The sequence below is a fragment of the Pleuronectes platessa genome, chromosome 22 (assembly GCF_947347685.1).
Source record: "Pleuronectes platessa chromosome 22, fPlePla1.1, whole genome shotgun sequence".
NCBI classification, from domain to species: domain Eukaryota; kingdom Metazoa; phylum Chordata; class Actinopteri; order Pleuronectiformes; family Pleuronectidae; genus Pleuronectes; species Pleuronectes platessa.
The window spans coordinates 17,974,787-17,998,596 of record NC_070647.1 but is presented as its reverse complement, the minus strand read 5'-3'; the positions used below and the strand labels follow the sequence as shown (position 1 = coordinate 17,998,596).

The window sequence follows — 23,810 nt, the reverse complement described above, 5'->3', positions numbered from 1 at the left end:
CTTAAAATTACAGCATGAATCTGAACTGAGGGGAGCCGCCTGATGAGACATGAAATGAACTGAAATCACATTCAATAATAAACTCAGTGAGATACTTGGCAAGTTAAGCTTTATTTATTCATTAGGCTTCTTTACAAGACAGAAGGACCTGAGGGCAAATTACTTTTTTACATCATTACAGCACAATTCAGTCGCACAAAGCAAAAAATGATCAACACTCTTAACTCGGTGCTGCCGGCAATTCACTGGATTTATTCAATTCATTTAAATTCCAGCTCACGATATGAAATCAAGTTCTTAATGTCAAGATTTAGCGTTTTGAGGATTTTCTCTTTGTCTTTCCACGTGTTACCTTTTAGTTCTCAGCTCCTGTCTGACAGTTTCTGGACCAGTTCATTCATGTTCATCTTCCCTAAAACCATCTTGGCCAGCTCCACGGCGTGATGGGAGTATGTCTGCACCATCAGCGTCACTGTTTCCATCCAGTCAGCCTTCTGCAGCTTGTACCACGGGATCTGGGTGAAGTCACTGTAGATCTCCAGCTGGTTCAGGTGCCACCTGAAGACCATAAAATCTCCAATTGACAGCATCTCCAGGGTTTCCAAGAGCAGTTCCTCAACCGTCACCATCGCTGCTTCCTGATTGGATGAGACAATCGTTTTTGAATTTTCTAATGGGGTCCATACAGAGTTGTGTCTTCTAAGTCTTAGCAAAACCAGTGTTTATCTCCAATAGAATAGACATTCTGCAGAAAGGATCAACACAGAGAGTCCTAAGGATCTCAGAGTGAAGATGGAGAATAGTCAAATGCAAAGATCTTATATAGGAGGACTAAGGCCGTCTCTCTGAACCGATCCAGACTGGTTCCAGAGGCGCTGGAAGGAGAGGAATCTAATCTCACACAACTGATACACATGTGTTTCTTAAGGTGATAAGCAGAAACATACACTCCTTCCTGTGGTGGGTAAACAAGTGGCAAAAGGCTCTGGCAGTTTCAGGTCATAAACAGTTCAGACCATAAAACAGCTCAGGTCATAAAGCATTTGGTATATGTAGATACAGGTCATAAAAGTCTCTTGACAAGGCTCCAAAAACTTACTATCCAAATACAAAATAGTTTGTCAACCATACTTAGTTAATACCAGACCATAACCATCTCTCAGTGCAGATAACACATACCAGAAGTCCCACAGCGTAAAAAAGACGTATCAAGACAAGAGAGTAAAGTAATTGTAAAGTAATTGACCTTTAGACCTATTTAAAGGTCAGACAAAATCACTTATTCTAATATTGAAAATACAGTTTGTTTTCCTGTTGAATCTATAATAAGGTTAAGCTGTTGTTTACACCAAGACATTTACCAGCTCCCATCAGCCAATTAGAATCATTTCTGTTGTGATATAATCCACCTTTGACAAATAGTGAGGACTTCACAAGACTCGTAATCAAAAGTGAAACAAACATCATTAAAAATAAATAAATAACAATATTAAATACAGTTAAAGCCACTTACTGAAATTTGCTGTTTTCCTTGAGCAGGAGAAAGACATCGATCAGCCACACTTTCTGAACTCAGGTTCTGCTGGCTCTCCTTCACCAAGGCATCGTCTCTCAGCTCATTAAGACAGTGGAATAGATTGATGCTCCTCTCTGGGGATGTATTGTCCCTCATCCTCTCCTTGATGGACTGGATCGTGGGTTGATGGTCGGTCTGAGGGAACCCTTTGGACGTATTCAACAGACGCTTTAGAAGATCCTGATTGGTCTGAAGGGAAAGGCCCAGGAGGAAGCGTAGGAACAAGTCCAGCTGCCCATTTGAACTCAGCGCTTTCTCAATTGCAATCTCGTGGACCTCAGTTATAGGAGTTATTCTCCTGCATAACGTACACAGATCTCCCAGTTTCAGCTTCTGCTCCGACAGTACGTTCTTGTTGTCGTTAATGAGTGACATCACAACATGCAGGGCAGCCAGATACTCCTGAAGGGTCAGATGGACAAAGCGGTACATCTTCTCCTTACCGTTGTCCTTCCACTTGCGCACGTCTTTAAAGACTTCTGTGAACACTCCAGCGTTCTGTGACACTTTGAGTGAATCAATGCCGCTGTCTTTCAGATCTGTCTCGTAGAAGAGGTTGCCCTTCTCCAAACGGTCGAATGCTAGTTTCGATAAGGACTTGATGTACCTGATGCTCTTTGTTGTGCCACATCTCTCTTCTGTCTGCCTGACTTGATACAGCAGGAACTCTGTGTACATCTCAGTCAACGTTGTTGGCAGATCTATGTTCGCTTGGCTTTTCAATTTATCCTGCAAAACTGTGGAAGTGATCCAGCAGAAAACTGGGATGTGACACATGATGAAGAGGCTTTGTGACGCCTTGATGTGGGCGATGATTCTGCTGCCTTGTTCCTCATCTGGGAATTTCTTCTTGAAGTATTCTTCCTTCTGTGAGTCAGTGAATCCTCTCACCACGGTCTTTCTTTTGATAAAATCCCGATGGATCTGACTGGCGGCAGCAGGTCGTGTGGTTATCCAGACCCGGGCAGACGGAAGCAGGTTCCCACTGATCAGGGCAGTCAGCAGAACCTCCACTGACATCGACTGTGTCACATCAAAATCAACCGGCTGAGGTTCACTTCGCGTCAAATCCATCTGAAGGCGGCTTTCATCCAATCCGTCCAACACAAACAGAAGTTTATATCGACTTTTGTTAAAGTCACAGTTTCCTGACGCCTGTAGTTTAGCAAAGATACGGTTCAGATCTTTGTCGGGGATGTCTCTGGTTTCCCAGATACTTCGATGAATCAGCTCTGCCAGGCTGAACCTTTTCTCCTTCAGTTGATTCAGTTCACTGAAGCTAAAGGGGAATATCAGATGCACATCTGGATTTTTCCTTCCCTTGGCCCAGTCCAACACAAACTTTTTCACGAGGATTGTTTTGCCAATTCCTGCAACTCCAGTCGTCAGCACTGTTCTTAATGGTTTAACTATGGGACTCTTGAATATGTCACTGGGGTCGATGGGTAGCACTGCTGTCTTCCTAGAGTTCCTGATCAGCATGATCTCATGCTGTTCGTTGATGGGCATTTCCCCCCCGTCTGTGATGTACAGCTGTGTGTAGATGTCCTTCAGGCACTGCTCTTCTGTCTTCTCGGCCATACCCTCTTGAACAAACATGAACCTGCTCTGGAAATGCGTCTGCATCGTGCGTTGAAACTGTTCGATCAGTTTTTCTAGAGGCTGAGATTTGTGCATCTCCACGTCTGCAAGAAACAAAATGACCAAATCACCTGAAACTACCAGACCGATGGTTGTGAGACACTTTAAATCCAGTTTCCTCAATCAGCACAGTGAGCGTTACTGTGACCTCACAGACGAAAGATCTGCAGAAACATCTTCTTCTGCTCGTCATGTTGGCCTCACACAGAACATCTTACCTCCACGTCTGCTGCTGCTGGCTGGACGGTGAAAAAGAAGAGGAGCCCACGATAGGATCGAGGAAACTCCTGTGTCTTATTAGAAAGACACAAGATGCCTCTTTTTACAATTTACAGTTGATATTATATGAAGATTTTGCGTTTTTAAGAATTTCTCCTTTCTTTCGACGTGTTACCTTTTAGTTCTGAGCTCCTGTCTGACAGCTTCTGGGCCAGGTCATTCATGCTCATCTTCCTCAAAACCGTCTTGGCCAGCTCCACGACGTGATGGGAGTATGTCTGCACCATCAGCGTCACTGTTTTCATCCGGTCCGCCTTCTCCAGCTTGTACAACGGGATCGGGCCGAAGCCGCTGTAGTTCTCCGGCTTCTCCTGCTGCAGGTGCCACTTGAAGGCCTCAAAATCTTTACGTCCCAGCATCTCCAGGGTTTCCAAAAGCAGATCCTCACTCGTCACCATCGCTGCTTCCTGATTGGCTCAGACAATCGTTTTCCACTTTTCTAATGGGTTCAATACAGTCTTAGCAAAACAAGCGTTTATCTCCAATAGTGCTTTTGTTTAATTTTGAATTCAACACGTCCTTGTGGGGATTTTTGATTTGTGGTTCCTCCATGTGATTTCTCTGCAGAGTCACAGGAACATTACTGTTTTGAGCAGGAGCTTAATGATGATTGGTTGATATTCACTGTCATTGTGACGTGTTGCCTTCAAACAGATTCTGTCTGTGATGTGTGAGTGGTTCTGTGTTACCAGGTGGGTTCAGGGGTGATCGTCTCAAATCTCCATCTTTATTCCCTCTTCATCTCGACAGGAACTTCAGGAAGATCCTAAAATAAAGAAATCAACGTCAACTTACTTTTCACCATTATGGAATATCTAGGTTGGGAAGTAACAAAGTAAAACTACTTAGTAACATCAAGACAGATTTCAACCTAAATGGACAATAACACAGAAGATTCCTTGTTATCTCTCAGTGTAGATCGAACATACCAGAAGTCCCACAGCGTAAAAAAGACATATCGAGACGAAAGAGATGAGAGAGAGAGAGTAAAGCATGTTGGGACAGGGTTTTTGTGAAACCAAAGGCCTCCTCTTCGGCCCACATGGGTAGTGAAAAGCATGAAACCGCATGTTCCATTGTTCCGGAGAAGACCAGAGCAGAGGAGCTCAGACTCCCAGGATGACTCAACTTCACACAGAGGGGTGAAAACCACCAGGAGACACAAGTTTCAAATCCTATTGGTCACTCTGGGCCCATGACCTGTGAGGTCACCGGATTAATATAAGACCAGTTCTCCTCCTCTTCTATCTCTTTCTACAAACCCTCCAAGGGGAGAAGACTGTCCAGCCTCTGTTCCTGCATCACCGAGGGGAGAAGCCGGGCTGCTCCAGCTCACATCTTCTCTTTCCATCCAACTCTTCGAGAGGAGCACAAAGGAGCAGCTTCCATCTCATCTCACCAGGGAAACCTCCTCGCAACCCAAGCTCTACCAAACTCCTAGTGGCGACTTGATGTCCAGCAGGAAAACTTCAACCAGCATCTGAGCTGCACAGCTCAACAGAACCACTAAGGCAGAAACCACACAACTGACGACTTCACAAAACTGCGAACTGCGCTGCAACTTCCTTTTTCGGACGGGTAACACAACTGGGCTTAATAATTATACTAGGCTAAAAGCCGATTTATAGTCGGGTTTTACGCACGCATGCAAAAACGCAAGACACGCAACACGCCCCTCGCGTGCCCTCTTGCGGCTTGCGTGCGTCCGCCAATTTTTCTAACTATACGACAAAGCGACGCGAGCCTCACGCAGCCCACAAGACTTGTGATTGGTCGGCTTACTACATCCCGTCCGGAGTCTAGTTTCCGGTTTCATGCCCCATAATACGCGGAAATCAGTGTCCGTCGATGCAGCTGCGTGGCCTTCTGCAGTTGCAGTCGCAGGACTATAATTCGGCCTTAAGCAAGACTGTTTATTCGATTCTGTGTGATGTTTATAAGTTTGATATGTGTTGTGATATTGTGGTTACAAGTTGTTTGAAAGTTAATGTTAGTTATGATCTTCACAGCCTTTCTTTGCATTTCACTCACATTGCATATCTCTTCGCCTAATTAGCTCTGACCCCCGCTAAATGTTGTTAACATTCCAATAGGGGGGGGGCGCTATCTTTAGGTTGGCCAGCCACCATTTTGAAAGCATGTTGAGGAAGGTGTTGTCTTTTTGACCAGCCGCCATTTTGGAAGAACTCTGACTCACACAGACACACACACACTCACATACACATCTTTGTTTAGTAAGTACACCGTTAGTAATTTGTGTTTTTATGCTTTATTATATTCATAATAAAGGTTTTTCTTTCACAAATGTTTTTTCATTAATGTTGCATAAGTGAACTTTGTCAACCTCTACACTGTCAAGAACTCCATATCCTTAAACTTAGCTAAATATCTACATGGTAATTTTGATGATAGTTATTAATTTAATTGTTAATCAGAGTTCAAAATTTGTAGTTATTACTTTTATGAGACTTAATCAATAAATTGGCTGTCTTTTCCCTTCCTTTGAAGGGTGGTGCCCTGAAGTAACTTTAATCAGTTAAAGTTATGATTTAGTATTAATACTTAACATTTTATTTTGATGACCAAATTTATTGAATTCCGAAAGGCACACCATTTTATGGTATCACGTTTGATGCATTATTGCACAACAAGTAATTGTGTTTGGTTTCTCACCTTTGTTCCTATGGTTAATGGATATTTAAAGGTCAGAGAAAATCACTAATTCTAATTTTGAAATACAGTTTTTTTTTCCTGTCGATTCTTTAATGAGGTTAAACTTTAGTTTACACCAAGACATCTCGTCAGCCAATTAGAATCATTTCTGTTGTTGTGATGTAATCTAACTTTGACAAATAGTGAGGACTTCACGAGACTCATAATCAAAAGTGAAACAAACATTATTAAAAATAACTAAATAACAATATTAAATACAGTTAAAGTCACTTACTGAAGTTTGCTGTTTTCCAGGTGAAACTGAGTTTCTGTCTCCAGCAGCTCGAGCTGGTGGAAATGACCCTGTCTGGTTTTATATCAGACAAACTCAGCGTTTATAGGAACCAGTGCGTCACACTTCCAGTAACAAGTCGGAGCAAAGTCCTCACAGCAGCTTTTAACTGAACTACGTGACAATGCCCAGGTGGGAAATCCTTCTGAGTTATAATAATCGCACACACACTCTGTCATCTGTGATTCTGCACAGAACCACAAACCATGGACGTGCTGCAGGGTGTTTAAAACCACACAGTTTGTTTACTACATCTTTATTTTAATGATGTGATTTAAATACTAAAGTAAATCTATAAAGGAACATTTTGACATTTGAGGAAACACAGTTATTAGCGTTTGATAAGATTGATGCCACTGGGACTTGGACTGCATTCGCTTAGCTTAGCTTAGCACAAAGACTGGCAACAAAGGGAAACGTTAGCCCAACCTCGTCTGAAGGCAATAAAACTATCTGCACCTAAAACCATTAATAATTAACGTAATACTGAGAATTTTCAAACAACAATTATTCCTGAAGGTCAGTTCATCTGTGAGGTGCAGTTTAATTTTGAGGTATTTATACATCTGACCTTATACTTAAAATTACAGAGCAGATTTTCAAACCTTATGATTTTGGTGATGTAACATATGTAATAAATAATCAACCTTATTCTCCCGACTCACTTTGACCTTTAAAACCATTTCAACGTATCAAATTTCCTTCTTTTTATTTTGAATCTTAAAAACTCAGAGAGTCCATCAGGAACCACAGCAGACATTCCTATTCAAGAATTAATTCTGTCTTCACATTAAATTACTGATAATAAATTGTGCGTTGTTCACAGTTGAGTAAATGAGAGAACAAGAGAGTCTGAAGTCATGCTAGCACCCTCTACAGGCCACTTTGTTCATTACACCCCAGAGCAGCAGTGTTCAGATCCTCCACCGAGGTCAAAGTAATGAAACCACATTTCAAAACACAGATCCAGTGGATCATTAGGACTCGTGAGAGGAGACGTTCTCTTCTGGATTCATTTGTCCAGCTGACGTGTGGAAGCTCATGAGCAGCAGAGACGTTTGAAAGATGGACGACACAATCCGAAGAGGGTTTACGAGCAGAAAGCGACGCAGGGAAAAGTGAAGCCTGCAGAACGCCATCAGAGGAGAGAGAGAGGGAGAGGGAGGGAGAGAGAGAGAGAGAGAGGGAGTAAATCTGCTTATCAGACTTTGGCTTCATGCAACTTTAATGTGAGGAGCTGCAGTGGAGCGGCCGACCCGAGTGACTGACGGCTGCTGGATTCACTTTGAGTTTAACCTGCTGCTGGGTTCCTGCTTCAGGTCCAGTATCAGTGCAGGAAAGAGACCAACAAGTCAAACTGCACTTTACTGGAACTGCAGTTAATTCATATGTAGGAAGAAGAGTCTGCAGACATCACAAGTTCGATGCTGAAACACAGAACTTCTCATTCGACCTTTAATTCATACTCAAGACATCGTTGAGGGGTTAAAATACAGAGATGGGAAAAAGACGAAACAATAACAAGAGGCCATACTAATAAAAAAATGTCCCTATTTACTTACAGAAAAGACGATTTGTATTTTTTAATTTAATTCGTGACATATAATCAATATAGGTCCAACGTTTAATTGAAATGAGGTCAGATTGTCCAGAAACAGGTTTTAATGATGATTTTAGTCGTTGAAGTGAGATGAATGTGCTTTAAATATTTTGTTAGTTGACATGTTACAGCTTCACTTCCTCACAAAACCACATCTCAAATTCTGTGCAGGCTCGATGGATTATGGTAATGTGTCAGAGGCCAGGTGCATGATGGGAGGGGAAGCGTGTTGGGGGGGCTGGTTGTTAGGATATGAGGCAGATTATGGAAATGTGATGCTCTGGATTTCAGATTTCTTCTGCTGCTCAGAGACTTAGAGTCTTATCTCAAACAGATTAACTCTAGGGAGACGTGTCTCTCTTCTACCTGTCTGTCCTCCTTCTGTCTGTCTGTCTTCCACAGTGTCTCTCGCTCCGTCTCTCTCGCTCTGGTTTGATCTCTGCATCATCTAAATAAAAACCTCATAAGGCTTCTATTGAAAATCCCGAAACCATTTTAACCTCTGAAATCCAGCTGAGAACGATTATTTTCATAAACTCCACTAATTTCTGTCTCAAAGTTTTCAGGTGAATGGAAGATTTTCCTTCTTCAGTGTTTTGTCCTCAGAGAAAACGGTTGAATCAGCGTTGTCGTGTTTTACAAAATGAGATTTCAGTTACCGGGAGACAGATGTGTGTGTCAGTGATGTTGTACCTGTCCATCCCCCCTGCAGCTTCATTAACTTCCTGTTTCTGAGCCTCGCCTCTCATCTCCTTGACCGTGTCTTCTTAAATGAGCTGTCAATCAGCCGGCCGCCCCCCCGAGGCACAATTACTCTGACGTTATTACCTCACAGTACAAGACGGAGGATTAAAAACACCTTCTGTGCTGTCGGTTCACTTTAATGCTGAAGACGCAGAAGACAGAATACTGATTCAGCTCGGATCCAACTGAGAGAAGAGTTTTCATGTTTCCACTAATGCTGAGTGTTGTTGTAGTTCAGAAACAAAAACATCATGTCCTGCAGTTTCATACCAACTTAATATGATAGATGTGCACCAACAAACTGAGACCTTCATCTTCTTCATCCTCCTCAAGGACAGCTCCACCCGTCCATCCTCTTCAAGGACCCTGACAACCCCCCCTCCTTCAAACACTCCCTCTCTCTAACACACTAGTCAAAGACTCCTCTTGCCTCCTCAAACTCACTTCCTGGATCAAGGCCTCCTGCCGCCTCCCTTTAGAACCCAACCCCTTCCGGTAACATCGCTTCAAGGACCCTTAAATCTAAAGACCTCACATCTTTGTGAGAGACGGCTACAGCCTCCTCAAGGACTTCAACCATCACTCTTAGGTCCCTCGAGCTTCTGCACGGAGCCTACAACCTCTTCAATGACACAATGCTTTAACGACCTCCGAGGACTGAGATGTCCTCTGTGAGGTCCCACATGTCCTCGTGGACTCCGACAACGTCTTTGAGGACGTTAAAGTCTCTTGAAGGACGACCGGACCCTCACAGGAGCCTCAGAAGCATTTTCTGTGTCAATTAATTTTACTCAAAGACCCAGAACCTCCTCAAGGACACTATTTATTTACTGGTCTATTTACCACCAGGCCTCTTCATCTATTGTTACTACATAGACGTGATTATTCAAGATTGTTCCTTAAAAATAAAATGTTCTTTCGGGTTGTGAGGACATTTGACGTGTTGTGGTTTAAAGCTGCAGCCAGCAGATGGCGCCAAAATGCTATCACAGCAACCTGGATTATTTCTGTAGAATCACTTTATTCCTCTTTTGATTCTTATTCTTGCAAAAATAAATGAACCACATATTTTACATTTGCGCTTTGAAGTTAAATATAGAATTATAATAAAGCGACTTACACTTAACTGTTTGTTGGCCAAACATCAAAGTAAAAATGAAGAATCTGATGAAAGAAGTTTCATAAACAATGATTGTAATTAGTAAAGTAATTCTATTCGTTTTTTCATATTGAGCGCCAAGCTACTGGTTATAATGGTACATTTGTTTTAATAATAACATGAAGACTGAATTAAATTTAAAGTGATTTTAAATTTAAACTCAAAACATTTCATTTACAACCTGTTCTGGGTCTCTAACTTCCTAAAGGACAGAAACACTCTTAGTTTAACCTCCTCCAGGACGTTCACTCTCTTCAAGGAACCTAAACCTCATTAATCTACAACTTCCTCAGAGATTCCTTCAACATCTCAACAACCACAACAATCGTGAAGTCCCAGATTCTCTGAGGACCACAGACCTCAGTACAGATCCATACAAGCACCACGAGGTCACCTCCAGCATCAAGGACCCTTCAGACCTCTAAGGTTCCTCCTCAAGGACCAAACATCTCTCCTACAAGGTCTGCAACCTTTTCAATGAGCTCTACAACCTCCTCCACCTCCTTGACCTCCTCCACCTCCTCCACCTCCTTCACCTCCTCCACCTCTCTTACCAACTCTGGAATGACAAAATTATATTTGTTCCTTTTAAAATGTCCAAATTGAAGGAGAAGGTTGGCGTCCATTTTTGTTTTTACTCTTTACTTCACCTGTAAGAAACTCTACATCTTTCCCAAATATGTTTACTTTAAATTTAAATAATTTCCGTTATTGTTGAACAAATATTAGAGGTTTAATGTGAAGGAGGTAAAACACACACACACACACACACACACACACACACACACACACACACACACACACACACACACTGTAAGCTCCGCCCCTCAAAGACCGGCAGAGCCGCTGGTGTAAAACTAACATTCATTGAAAGAAGCGACACGGACTCGTCTCGTCCTCCGCTGCTGGTCGGTCCTGTTCGGTTGTTCGGCTCGGTTCGGTTGTTCGGTTCGGTTCGGATCCTCCTCGACGAGCCACCGACAGGCAGCGGACAAACGTGTGACTGTGGATCTCGATCAGAAACTGATCGAATCGATCGATCAGCTGCTTCGGGAACATTAATCTGTGATAAGATGTCACGTGCTGAAGGTGAGAGACTGATAACTTTATACACAGGAGTTATTAATATTGTTATATATGAATCACCTGTGTAAGTGTTATTAGATCTAATGACCTGCTGTTTTCCTGCAGCATCTATAACATGAACATTCCTGTGCTGGGTTTATCTGTTTAATTATATTTATATATTATATATATTATTATTATATATTATAGTAATATGTTTAAGCTGCAGCTCGTTTATTTTAACAAACTGAACTCAGAGAATAAAACTACCCTCTCAAAATAAATCATTGAAAACAGTTGAGTTATGTGAGTGTTCTCTAGAAGAAGGAACACTGAAGTTAAATATTAAACTAGAAGAAACTAAAAATGTATTTTTCATCCGATGCTTTGTAAAACAGTGGGAAAGAACTTTTATTATTGTAAACTACTGTCATAAAATAATTAGCTGTAAAAAACTAAAGAACCCAAAGCTTAGTCATGGAAACACTTTGATTGTTTATTATCTATTCATCTAAATGTGTAGTTACTGTTTTCACCGTATAAATGCAAGATAGATAAAAGGTTGATTAATGTATTAAGTACATTAAGATAATGTCTCTTATGTTTGTTCAACTTTTATGATGTCTATATTTTTATATTGACTCATTTCTAGATCTAATGTAAAGATTTTCCCTGACTAACTATTTAATAATTTTAGGAAAATAAAAAATGTGTCATAGTTACAAGATGTGGAAACAAATGATCCGTCAATCTAATCAAAAACATCCTCCAAATAAAGTGGGTTATAAATGTTTTACAAAATGACATGTTGAATATCTATATACCTTTTGGCAGGAAATTCTGTGTTTCTGGTTCTAGTTACATTGAAGTTGCTTCCATCTAATATTTGATGTCTTTAAATAATTCTGTAAATCGTGATAATCTGTTTTTTGGAAGGTAAAGCAGTTTGTCGTCAGCGTAGAACCACTCTACGGATCACAACTTTAATTTAAAACCAGTAGAAGAAACTGGTCCAGCACTGACTGGTTCTTTCCTTTATCTCATAAAACCTCAGAGAAGAGTCAAACCTTTGTTGGGACATTTGGTTTCCCATTTAAAAAATGACTAAATGAGCAACAATCAGATTTAATATCAGACAACACATCAAATAGTTAGCTTCCATTTCTATCTTTAGTTTTTCTTCCCACATTAACCTGACGAGCATTCAGCTCTTCTTCTTGTCTTTTTTTTCACCCTCTCTGTTTTCTCCTCCTACAGGTGGCACTGCAGTGATGTCATCCCTCCTCTTCCTCCTGCCCTTCCTCATCCTCTCCCCCACCTCGTCGCTGGAGTTCCGTTATCACAACAACCGTGAGATCGAGCAGTACCTGCATCAGATCGAGAAATCCAACCCCGACATCGCACACGTGTACAGCATCGGCCAGTCCGTCAGAGGTGCTGCTAACACTCATTCTTTCATTATTATTAATCGATTCATTTAGACCAAAAAATGCTGAAACTCCCCAAATATTCTTCGTAGACCTATTTGAAATATAACGTTGGGACGTATGGGACGTTTTCTGGAAGTCTTTGTAATTCTGTGTTTCTGGAATTCCTACAGACGATGTTTCACTTTCTTTGGCCATTTCCAGAACTAGTGTCCAGACATGTTGTGTAGTTTGTGTTTGCTAAGCAGCAGCAATAGGTGGTTGTGGGGTCCGACTCGTTCAAACAGGAACATGTGGTCACATCCAGGCGAGGGGCGGAGCCTGTAGAGCAGCAGGGGCGGAGCCTGTAGAGCAGCAGGAGGCGGGACATGACGTATAAACTCTATTTGTGATTTGCAACTCAAATGGTTTTCGTCCTGCAAATTTAAGTTAAACATACAGAGAGAGGCAGGTTCATTTACACACACACACACACACACAGACACACACAGACACACACAGATGATGGCTGACTGATAAAGTATCAGGTGTCAGTCCCTATAGCAACCATGACACTGCCTGAGTGTGTGTCTGTTTGTGTTGGGATCATATAACAGCACCACAAACTGAGGTTAATTTAATCTGGGACGACTTAATCTGGCTAATGGCACACCAACACACACACACACACACACACAGACACACACACACACACACATAAAGACACACACACAGGTTTGGACGCAGGCCAGCTGGTGTCCTAGATTAGCTCAGATTATCTGTGTGTGTGTGTGTGTGTGTGTGTGTGTGTGTGTGTGTGTGTGTGTGTGTGTGTTACCTCGTCTGTCTGCTGCCAGGTTTTCTCGCATGTTTCCCCGATGACTCTTACACACATTTTACGATAGTTACAGGTATGTGTGTGTGTGCGTGTGTGTGTTTGTGTGTCTCTGACGTGCTGAGGCCTGCAGTCATTCATTCATCCGCTGCTCTGACACATTTGCCTGAAGTTGCGTTCACGCGTGGAAACTTTTACTTCTCTGAAAAATCAACAACAATCAAATCGTAAAACTTTAAAATCTGTCATCGGCTGTTTCCTGCAATTTTTTAATTATCACCCTTGAGTGTGAGAAAGTGATTTTAAACTCTGGTGGTGATTCTCAATCGTGATCGTATTATAAGAAGTCGGGAACAGACACACACACACACACACACACAGACACACACAGAGGTCTGTTATGATGCTGTTTCCAAGTGACAACCATCATCAGGTCAAAGTTTTAATAGTTTTTGTGCTTTAAGGTTCCTCAGGAGAAACAAACCAGATTTACAAAGTCTAACATATGACCTGTAACATGTAACATGTGACCTTTGACCCGTAACATGTGACCTGTGACCTGTGTGAGCATTGACACTGAGTTCACTCTGTCTCTCAGGTCAGCAGCTGTGGGTGTTGGTTCTGGGTCTAAGTCCTCGGAGTCACACCCTCGGGATCCCAGAGTTCAAATATGTGGCCAACATGCATGGAAACGAGGTGAGACACACACACAACCACACACACACACACAACCCCACACACACACAACCACACACACACGCACACCCCTCCCTGTCGACAGGAAGCAGGAATAAAAAGAGACTAAAGAGATCAACAAAAGCCATTGAAAGTCAGACTCTCCACTTTTGTATTCAGAAGACAGACTGTGTGTGTGTGTGTGTTTCCTGAGTGTGTTTCTCTGAGTGTGTGTTTCTGTTTGTGTGTGTGTTACCCTGATGGAAACGGACAGTGCACTGAGTCAACATTAGAAAACAAATGTATTGATTCATGAATTCCTCGGTGAAGCAAACGACAGGAGAGATTCTCAGCTGCTTTAGAACATTAAACCTCAAACTGAGGTGAAGTTCTCCTGCTGGTTTGAGTTCAACTTCAAGTAATGTTCTACCAGGAGGCTGCAGGAGAAGATCCACACACACACAAGATCCAGAAAACATCCACAGACACTGACTCAGACGTTTGTTCTCACAGACGGAACCTGTGAGGAACATGTGAGGAACATGGGAGGGACGTGTGAGGAACATGTGAGGAACATGGGAGGGACGTGTGAGGAACATGTGAGGAACCTGTGAGGAACCTGTGAGGAACCTGTGAGGAACCTGTGAGGAACCTGTGAGGAACATGAGAGGAACATGTGAGGAACATGTCCAGAACATGTCCAGAGTTGAGCAGCTTGTGAGTTTGTGTAGCTGATGTGTGGTGTTAGATCCCTGAAGTCGTCACTTCCTGTTTCTCTGAGGAAGACGGACGATGGTTCAGATCCCGACACCAGCAGATCCTCCGAGAGGGAGGAGAGTTCTCAGGGTGGGAAAAACAAATAGAAACATTTAAATCACGACCATAGATTCAGAATTCAGAAACTTTTTAATCAAAACTTTTTGATGAAACTAAACTTTAGGTAGAAATGTGAGTTAAGAGAAACTGTGAGACCCCCGACCAGCATCTGATTGTCAAGGTAACAGGCAATGGCTGATCGCACTGTGTGTGTCTCTGTGTGTCTGTGTGTGGTTGTGTGTGAAAGTCAGTGGAAATTTCCTTAAATAGACAAGTCACGCCTGGACACACACACACAGACACACACAGTCAGCAAACACAGTCAGCGGAGTGTGTCGGTTACTGAGGAAAACTTCCAGAAAGAGGCCTTTTCACTGCGTCCACACACACACACACACAGACACACACACACAGAGACACGCGCACACACACACACACACACACACACACACGTACACACTCTTTAACAGCAGGAATGCAGCCTCGGTGGAAAAGCTGAAAAAGGTGTCGTGCAGAGATCGTTGTCTGTTGAGTGTGTTGACGTGAGCAGTTCCCACAAAATAACTTTGTGTGTGACCGGAGTTTATTTCCTGCGACGCTGGCGAACAAACCTAACGTCCTCGTTTAAACCGAGACGCCTCGACAGTGACGGAGGTGGATCACGTTATATTTCTATCTGTTTATTTCGGCCCCGCTTGCGCTCGCTGTAGCTGTCGTTCCCAACAAGGCCCGTTTGTACTCGGAGAGGTTTCCTGCAGTTTGTGAGGACGGAGCGTGTGTGGACAGATTTTGAAGTAGCTCGTCTGATATTCAGAAGGAAAAAGAGGAAAAGGTGAAGCTTTAGCCAAAAGTAGGAAGTCTCATACGAGCAGATTCCCACGATTCACTGCACTTCATTGACAAACTGTTTGTCAGAGGTAATGGCGACAAGAAGTGAAAACACGGAGAGAGTTCATGTCTAAATGTTGGGACTCAACCCAACAGCTGGAGGTGAACACGTTAAACAGGTCGTGTTGCTGTGTGAGTCACAGCTCATCTTATATCTACTCTGTTGTTGTTTATATATAAATTAGTTTAGCTGTAGTTGCTAAGTTTAAGAAACACTATGAACAAAGAGCAGCGATGGAGAAAAGTACGATTTCTTTCCTCTGAGCGACGATGAGATGGAGCGAGTCGTCCTCCACCTGTCCACACTGATCTTCTCAGTATCTTGCTTTCTGAGAAGTGTTTGTGTGTGTGTCTGTGTGTGTGTGTGGTTTGTGTGGGTTTGTGTCTGTTGTTTGTGTGCGTGTGTGGGCCACAGGAAATAAGGGCGAGCCAGGTTCCTGTATTTTATCAAAGAAACTTTCCTCACTCTGTTAGTGTTTCATCGTGGTGCCCCCCCATCTCCCCACCCCCCCGCCCTGCTAATGCACCGACACGTAAACATCACTGCACCGGTTTCATCCTGTTGTCTAACCCCCCCCCCCCGCTGATCTCACTGTTTCCACAGGGAACTTCATTGATTCAGATTCCATGTGAGATATGAGTCCTTTTATAAAGTAACTTTCTATTGAGTTCTGTTGTCATCTGGCATCAATTAGTTCATATTAAAGTTTTACATAAGTCCATTAAGTTTCATTAATATATAATTATCGTCATTCATTGAGCTGAAGTGTGATTCTCACATTAAAAAGTGTCGGCCTCGGCTCCGATGTGTGTGTTCGTGGTGAAGAAGGAACATGTGACACCGTGAGATCCTGACACTGATGTTACTGAGGTGGAGAAGAATGAAGATCAGCTGCTGAATAAACACAGGACTTGTTTCTGAGAGACGTTTATTGTTTTATTAATTTATTGACAATAATCTAAATATTAAATATCAACAGACTTTTCCTCTGAAGGTCACGAGTGCAGGAAAAACAAATGGGCGTTTTCTTTGAGTGACGGAGGCAGAGGGAGAAAAGGGAGAGACGAGTGATGGAGGAAAACAAAATGATGGCCGGAGGCAGAGCGAGTCTAAACGTGTGTGTCTGTATGTGTGTGTGTGTGTGTGTGTGTCTGTGTGTGTGTGCGTGTGCACGTTTCCCACCCTTCTCTCCTTCTCCCTCCTGAGGCTTTCATTCATTCACAAAGTTTTTCTTCTTCTTTCTTCGTCTGTCTGAGGAAACAGCGTCTGATTCATCTCTCGATTCCTCTCTGACTCACAACAACACCACCTCCTCCCCCGCTCGCTGTCACTCTCTCTCTCACTCGTCAGGAGAGAACATGTAAATACAGACGAGAAACATCCTGTCACGTCATAAGAAACTAAAAAGATAAGAAATGAATGAATGAACCTGAGCAGCAGTGACAAGAGTACGTCTGATAGTTGTTTTTAAGTTTCCACAACTTTACTGCACTTTAACCATATTTATCTTCAATTATACAAATATAAACTGACTCTATTTGATTTACAACACTTTGTGTGAGATCTTTCAGTTTGAGAGCAGAACTCATTGGTTTCATGTTCAGATACTTTACTGGTTCCACTTGAAACCACTCAGTCCCTCCTTGTGTTTACATTTACTCAGCTTGTCAAACTCTGCACTTGAGCTCGGATGTTTAGATGATATATATATATATATAAATATAAAACTTTCAGACACCACTACAAAATGGCAAATTCGTCATCACCACACCTGGAATCCGATTGGTCGAGTATCGAGAAACTGAGAGCAGATGTTTCAAACCAACATAGAAACAGAGTTAGCACGAGGAGAAGAGCTGAAGCGGGAGCGCATGAACTCTAAATGCAGGCAACAAAACATCTGAGTGCAGAGTTTGAGCACAAGCAGGACACAGGACAGCTTTAAAAAAATCACTGAGTCCTGCTTTCAAACTGAAAACTGGAAATGGTCTCGGAAAAAACAAATTGTAGGGTGAAGTCTTGGGAGAGTTCAGGCTGAGTCTCCAGGAAATAACCCGACTGTGTGTGTGTGTGTGTGTGTGTGTGTGTGTGTGTGTGTGTGTGTGTGTGTGTGTGTGTGTGTGTGTGTGTGTGTGTGTGTGTGTGTGTGTGTGTGTGTGTGTGTGTGTGTGTGTGTGTGTGTCTGTGTCTGTGTCTGTGTGTGTGTGTGTGTGTGTGTGCAGGTTCTCGGCCGAGTGCTGCTGCTCCAGCTCGTGGACGACCTGGTGCGTGGTTACCGCAGCAATGAATCTTGGTCCCTGCAGCTGCTGAGCAGCACCAGGATCCACGTCCTCCCCACGATGAACCCTGACGGCTTCGACGAGGCCGGCACACACTGCCAGTACAGCCAGGGCAGGTACACACACACACACACACACACACACAACAGACCAGAGTTCCAGTGGTCAAGTGGAGCCACAGTTAAAAGCAGCTTCTGAGAGCCACAGACATTCTGATCTTCCTCATGACGCCACCGTCTTCCTCACTTTGTCTTTTGACCTTTAACCTCATGTTTATTGAACTTTAACCTGGAGTAGAAATAATTGGTAATCTACACATAAAATGATGTACAACTTCAACTCAAAAGTTATTTCAGTCCATAAACAAACTCTGAACTGTGACATCACTCTCTCCTGTGATCTGATTTGAAAGGAGACCTCGGCCCGACTCTTTAAATGTGAGTCGTCATTAATATTCGTAGTTTTAGAGACAGATATTAAAATGTAGATGATCAAAAATGATTTTTACTTTGTTAACCAACAGATGAGAACTTGTAACAGAATGCACATGTTACATGTGTACTTGTACTACTCAACTTTCAAATAGTAGCTTGAGGGTCTTATGGTTAGATAATACATGAGTGTGCGTGTCATTCCAAATGTCAACGTAAGACTTTGAATACTGTGAGACGGCAGACACACACACACACACACACACACACACACACGTTTGCTGAGAACAGACTCAACTATGCGACACTCCAACGCCCACAACACGGTAATAAGCAGGAAAGCAGAGACACAATAACTCACACACACTCACACACACACTGTAGATCAGTATCTTTCACACACACACACACACACACACACTGTAGATCAGTATCACACACACACAGATTAAAGTAAAACATCTTAATTGTCTCATTAAAAGTGTTTTGACTTTCATTAATGAACTGGAAACTCTGTGTGTGTATTTGTATTCGCTCACTTCCCGTGAAAAAAAAAACAAGTCCCTGACTCACATACTGTAAATATTTGTGTGTGTGTGTGTGTGTCTGTGTGTGTGTTTAAGTTCAGACTGTCAAGTGTTTTGAGTCTCTGTATATTTTGATTTAGTTTTACTGACATAAAACAAATTCTCTTGGCACCGCTGCAGATTAAGATCAGGATATAAAGTGTGAAACTCCACCAGCAGGAGGCGACGGAGAGTTACTGTATTCGTACAGTGAACGTTTCTGTGACTCGTCTGTTTCAGGTTCAATCATAACGGCGTCGACCTGAACAGGAACTTCCCCGACGCCTTCGCTGGTCTCAGACGGCAACAGAAGCCTGATGAGGAGAAGAGGGAGGCAGAGGTCAGAGGTCAAATTACTCCCGACGTCAAAGTTCAGAAGAATTTAAATCATCTGTTATTATTATCAGCTTGAATTTGCTCGAGGTGGAATAAGAATTTGTGGCTTCAAAGCCTTTTTGTAAAAAGAAAATCTGAATTCACAGTAGAGAGGAGAAAAAGGAGAAGTTCATAAATATGTTAATTTGTTGTCATCAGTTTCATATCTGTAATAAAACGTTTTCTGTGTGGGTCTCAGGTCCGGGCTGTGATTGGCTGGTTGAAGACTGAGACTTTCGTTCTCTCTGCAAATCTTCACGGTGGAGCTCTGGTGGCCAGTTACCCCTACGACAACAGCAACGGGGGTAAAGACACACACACACTCACACACACACACACGCACACACTCAACACACACACTCAACACTCACACACAGACACACACACACACTGAATTCATCCAACAGCAAACAGACAATAACTCAGTGAACTATTCTAACTTTATTCTTCACTATATGATGTTTGTCTCTTTATAAAAACGGACTCAGCTCTGGAGGCAACTTCCAAACCAACTGGTGGTTTCTTAATGTCTGTGTTCTCCAGGCAGCGAGCAGGTGGGCGGGGCCAGCATCGCCCCTGATGACGACGTGTTTGTTAACCTGGCGAAGGTTTACTCCCACAACCACGGCTCCATGCACCGGGGGGGCGGCTGCGATGTCGGAGCGACCTTCGTAGACGGCATCACCAACGGATTCCTGTGGTATCCTCTGGAAGGTCACCATCTTCACCTGAGATCCAGATGTTCACGAGGATTTTTATCAGGAGCTGAATCCTCCTCGGAAAAGTTGTGTGTCTTTGCCGTGTGGTGACGTTGTGGTTGTGTGTCGTCAGGTGGGATGCAGGACTACAACTACGTGTGGGCTCAGTGTCTGGAGCTGACGCTGGAAATTTCCTGCTGCAAGTTTCCTCCAGTCAGTGAACTTCCTGCTCTGTGGGCGGACAACAGGAAGTCACTGCTCGCCTTCATCCAGCAGGTCCACCTGGGTCAGTACCTGTCTGTCTGTCCCTCTGTCTGTGTGTGTGTGTGTGTGTGTGTGTGTGTGTGTGTGTGTGTGTGTGTGTGTGTGTGTGTGTGTGTGTGTGTGTCTGTGTCTGTCTGTCTGTCTGTCTGTCTGTCTGTCCCTCTGTCTGTCTGTGTGTCTGTGTGTCTGTCTGTCTGTCTGTCTGTCTGTCTGTACTCTCTGTCTGTCTGTGTGTGTGTCTGTCTGTCTGTCCGTCTGTCCCTCTGTCTGTCTCTCACTTCATACTCTTTGTCTGTCTGTCTGTCTGTCTGTCCCTCTGTCTGTCCCTCTGTCTGTCTGTGTGTGTGTCTGTGTGTCTGTCTGTCTGTCTGTCTGTCTGTCTGTCTGTCTCTCTGTGTGTCTGTCTGTCTCTCACTACTCTCTGTCTGTCTGTCTGTCTGTCTGTCTCTCTGTCTGTCTGTGTGTTTGTCTGTCCCTCTGTCTGTCTGTGTGTGTGTCTGTCTGTCTGTCTGTCTGTCTGTCTCTCTGTCTGTCTGTCTGTGTGTTTGTCTGTCCCTCTGTCTGTCTGTGTGTGTGTCTGTCTGTCTGTCTGTCTGTCTGTCTGTCTGTCTGTCTGTCTCTCTGTGTGTCTGTCTGTCTCTCACTACTCTCTGTCTGTCTGTCTGTCTGTCTGTCTCTCTGTCTGTCTGTGTGTTTGTCTGTCCCTCTGTCTGTCTGTGTGTGTGTCTGTGTGTCTGTCTGTCTGTCTGTCTCTCTGTCTGTCTGTCTGTGTGTTTGTCTGTCCCTCTGTCTTACTGTGTGTGTGTCTCTCTGTCTGTCTGTCTGTGTGTTTGTCTGTCTGTCTGTCCGTCTGTCCCTCTGTCTGTCTCTCACTTCATACTCTTTGTCTGTCTGTCTGTCTGTCTGTCCCTCTGTCTGTCCCTCTGTCTGTCTGTGTGTGTGTCTGTGTGTCTGTCTGTCTGTCTGTCTCTCTGTCTGTCTGTCTGTGTGTTTGTCTGTCCCTCTGTCTGTCTGTGTGTGTGTCTGTCTGTCTGTCTGTCTGTCTGTCTGTCTGTCTGTCTCTCTGTGTGTCTGTCTGTCTCTCACTACTCTCTGTCTGTCTGTCTGTCTGTCTGTCTCTCTGTCTGTCTGTGTGTTTGTCTGTCCCTCTGTCTGTCTGTGTGTGTGTCTGTCTGTCTGTCTGTCTGTCTGTCTGTCTGTCTGTCTGTCTCTCTGTGTGTCTGTCTGTCTCTCACTACTCTCTGTCTGTCTGTCTGTCTGTCTGTCTCTCTGTCTGTCTGTGTGTTTGTCTGTCCCTCTGTCTGTCTGTTTGTCTGTCTGTCTGTCTGTCTGTCTGTCTCTCTGTGTGTCTGTCTGTCTCTCACTACTCTCTGTTTGTCTGTCTGTGTTCAGGGGTCAAAGGTCGTGTGTTTGACAGCTCGGGGGTGCCCGTGCAGAACGCCCTTGTGGAGGTCAAAGGTCGTAAGAACACGTGTCCGTTCCGAAGCGACCGACACGGAGAGTACTTCAGACTGCTGCTGCCCGGAACCTACAGCTTCACAGTAAGACTCACAGTGACCTCTAGTGGTGGAGCCCTGCTCATTACAGCTACTCTCATGTGACACTCTGGTCTCTTTGATTGACAGGTGACGTACCCGGGTCACAAGGTTCTGACGGAGACTCTCACCGTGCCGTACGGGCCCGACCGGTACTCCGCCATGAAACACGACTTCCTGCTGCAACTCACCGACGCTAACTCCCCCCAGGCTAACCCCACCAGTGTCCCCCCCACCGCCACCCCCACCTGTAACTACACGTTAAACCTGGAGGGAGGTAGCGCCGTCGCCACGCCCACATGGGCGGGGCTGAGTGCGGCGCTCGTGTTGGCGGCGGCGCTCCGATCGGCGACTGACTGAAGCCGCCTGGCGCTCGGCAGAAGGTCAAAGGTCGAAGCGTCAGCCTCCAGAGAAACAAACAATAAGAACACGTTGGTCCAACCAGAGGGTTTGATTCCAGGATCTGGGGTTCGCCCTTCACACCCGCAGCTTCCTGAGCGAGGCTGGATCACAACACAGGTCACGACAGGAAGTGGCGCCGGTCGAGTCCACCAGGTCCTCACAGGTCGGTGCTGGACGCTGAGGAGCAAAAGGAAAAGCACAGATGTGAATTTAACAGAAATCATTGGTCAAAGGACGTCACGGTGGTACAGCGGTTAGCACCGTCCCCTCACAGTGAGAAGGTCCCGGGTTCGACCGGTGTCTTTCTGTGTGGAGGTCCCATGTTCTCCCCTCAGTCAGAACACGTGCACGTTAGTATTAGGTAGAGACTCGATAACTTGTCTGTAGGTGTGAAGGGTTGTTTGTTTCCTGCCTCTCGACCGATGACTCTCAAAGTATCAGGAGTACAGACGATGGCTGAGTTCCATTGAGCTGCTTCAGGTTCCTGCTGGTTCCTTCAGGTTCCTGCTGGTTCCTTCAGGTTCCTGCTGGTTCCTTCAGGTTCCTTCAGGTTCCTTCGGGTTCCTGCTGGTTCCTTCAGGTTCCTGCTGGTTCCTTCAGGTTCCTGCTGGTTCCTTCAGGTTCCTGCTGGTTCCTTCAGGTTCCTTCAGGTTCCTTCGGGTTCCTGCTGGTTCCTCCAGGTTCCTGCTGGTTCCTTCAGGTTCCTGCTGGTTCCTTCAGGTTCCTTCAGGTTCCTGCTGGTTCCTCCAGGTTCCTGCTGGTTCCTTCAGGTTCCTGCTGGTTCCTTCAGGTTCCTTCAGGTTCCTTCGGGTTCCTGCTGGTTCCTTCAGGTTCCTGCTGGTTCCTGCTGGTTCCTTCAGGTTCCTGCTGATTCTTTCAGGTTCCTGCTGGTTCCTTCAGGTTCCTGCTGGTTCCTTCAGGTTCCTGCTGGTTCCTTCTCACCAGGAGCCGTCGTGGACGTGTGCACCTGCTGCCGTCTGTCACCAGAGGAGGCTGTTCCCACCCGGGGCCTTCGAGTGGAAACAGCTTCCTCTGGTTTGGACTCGACAGTCAAGAGGTTTTCACTCGACACTTAAACTTGACACAGGATTTGCACAGGTTGACTTCACCCGGCACGTGTGAGTCACATCTTCTGCCTTCAAGCTCAGAAGGTTCCATCTGTTTCCATATGTGAATCTAACATTAAGCATAAATTTGCCTTTACTTTGATTTTCCTTGACGTAGAGAAATGACTCAGCAGGTGAAAATAAAACAACTTAAATATTGAAGGAAGAAATGAAATAATGAAACTGAGTGCAGCTTGGAGTCGTCTCACAGGAAGAGGAAGCGTTTGGTTTATTGACCTGAAGAAGGTCACAGGAGGAAAAAAGGATTTGACCTTAACACCGACTCTTCTCTGTGACGGAGGTTTATTAAGTGAGGTGGAGCTCGACTGTCCCGTCACGTGTGAGCAGCAGAATGTCAACACACTGTGTTTGTACAGAAGGTTTAAACCCAGATGAGGACGTGAAGTCTTCAGAGATGATCCTGGTGAGGGACACGCGTCTGAACTCCTCTGAGGTGCGTTTGAT

At 44.2% G+C, this 23,810-nt stretch overlaps 2 protein-coding genes across 2 annotated transcripts; one reads left to right on the top strand and one right to left on the bottom strand.

The window, feature by feature from the left end:
- Nucleotides 1-92: 92 nt before the first annotated feature.
- LOC128429067 (NACHT, LRR and PYD domains-containing protein 3) lies at nucleotides 93-6,562 on the bottom strand. Its single transcript, XM_053415351.1, has 5 exons — nucleotides 6,444-6,562; nucleotides 4,186-4,262; nucleotides 3,612-3,935; nucleotides 1,514-3,261; nucleotides 93-638 (listed from the first exon to the last, which is right to left on the bottom strand). The coding sequence occupies exons 3-5, from the start codon at nucleotides 3,892-3,894 to the stop codon at nucleotides 363-365; spliced, it is 2,307 nt and encodes a 768-aa protein (XP_053271326.1). The 5' UTR covers nucleotides 3,895-3,935; nucleotides 4,186-4,262; nucleotides 6,444-6,562; the 3' UTR covers nucleotides 93-362.
- A 4,329-nt stretch (nucleotides 6,563-10,891) lies between these two features.
- cpm (carboxypeptidase M) lies at nucleotides 10,892-22,197 on the top strand. The gene is made up of 10 exons (XM_053415490.1): nucleotides 10,892-11,092; nucleotides 12,326-12,502; nucleotides 13,908-14,005; nucleotides 17,912-18,084; nucleotides 19,206-19,305; nucleotides 19,540-19,645; nucleotides 19,884-20,054; nucleotides 20,172-20,324; nucleotides 21,695-21,843; nucleotides 21,928-22,197. Exons 1-10 carry the CDS (start codon nucleotides 11,077-11,079, stop codon nucleotides 22,195-22,197), a joined length of 1,413 nt encoding a protein of 470 aa, XP_053271465.1. The 5' UTR covers nucleotides 10,892-11,076.
- The last annotated feature ends 1,613 nt before the right edge of the window (nucleotides 22,198-23,810 follow it).

Coding starts and splice junctions, on each gene's coding strand:
- LOC128429067 (XM_053415351.1), bottom strand. CDS start 3,894: ATGGTGACGAGTGAGGATCTGCTTTTGGAAACCCTGGAGATGCTGGGA. Junction 3,262..3,611: donor CAGGAGCTCAGAACTAAAAG/GTAACACGTCGA, acceptor TGTTTCTTGCAG/ACGTGGAGATGCACAAATCT. Junction 639..1,513: donor AAGGAAAACAGCAAATTTCA/GTAAGTGGCTTT, acceptor TCATCCAATCAG/GAAGCAGCGATGGTGACGGT.
- cpm (XM_053415490.1), top strand. Junction 18,085..19,205: donor TGCCAGTACAGCCAGGGCAG/GTACACACACAC, acceptor CGTCTGTTTCAG/GTTCAATCATAACGGCGTCG. Junction 20,325..21,694: donor CATCCAGCAGGTCCACCTGG/GTCAGTACCTGT, acceptor GTCTGTGTTCAG/GGGTCAAAGGTCGTGTGTTT.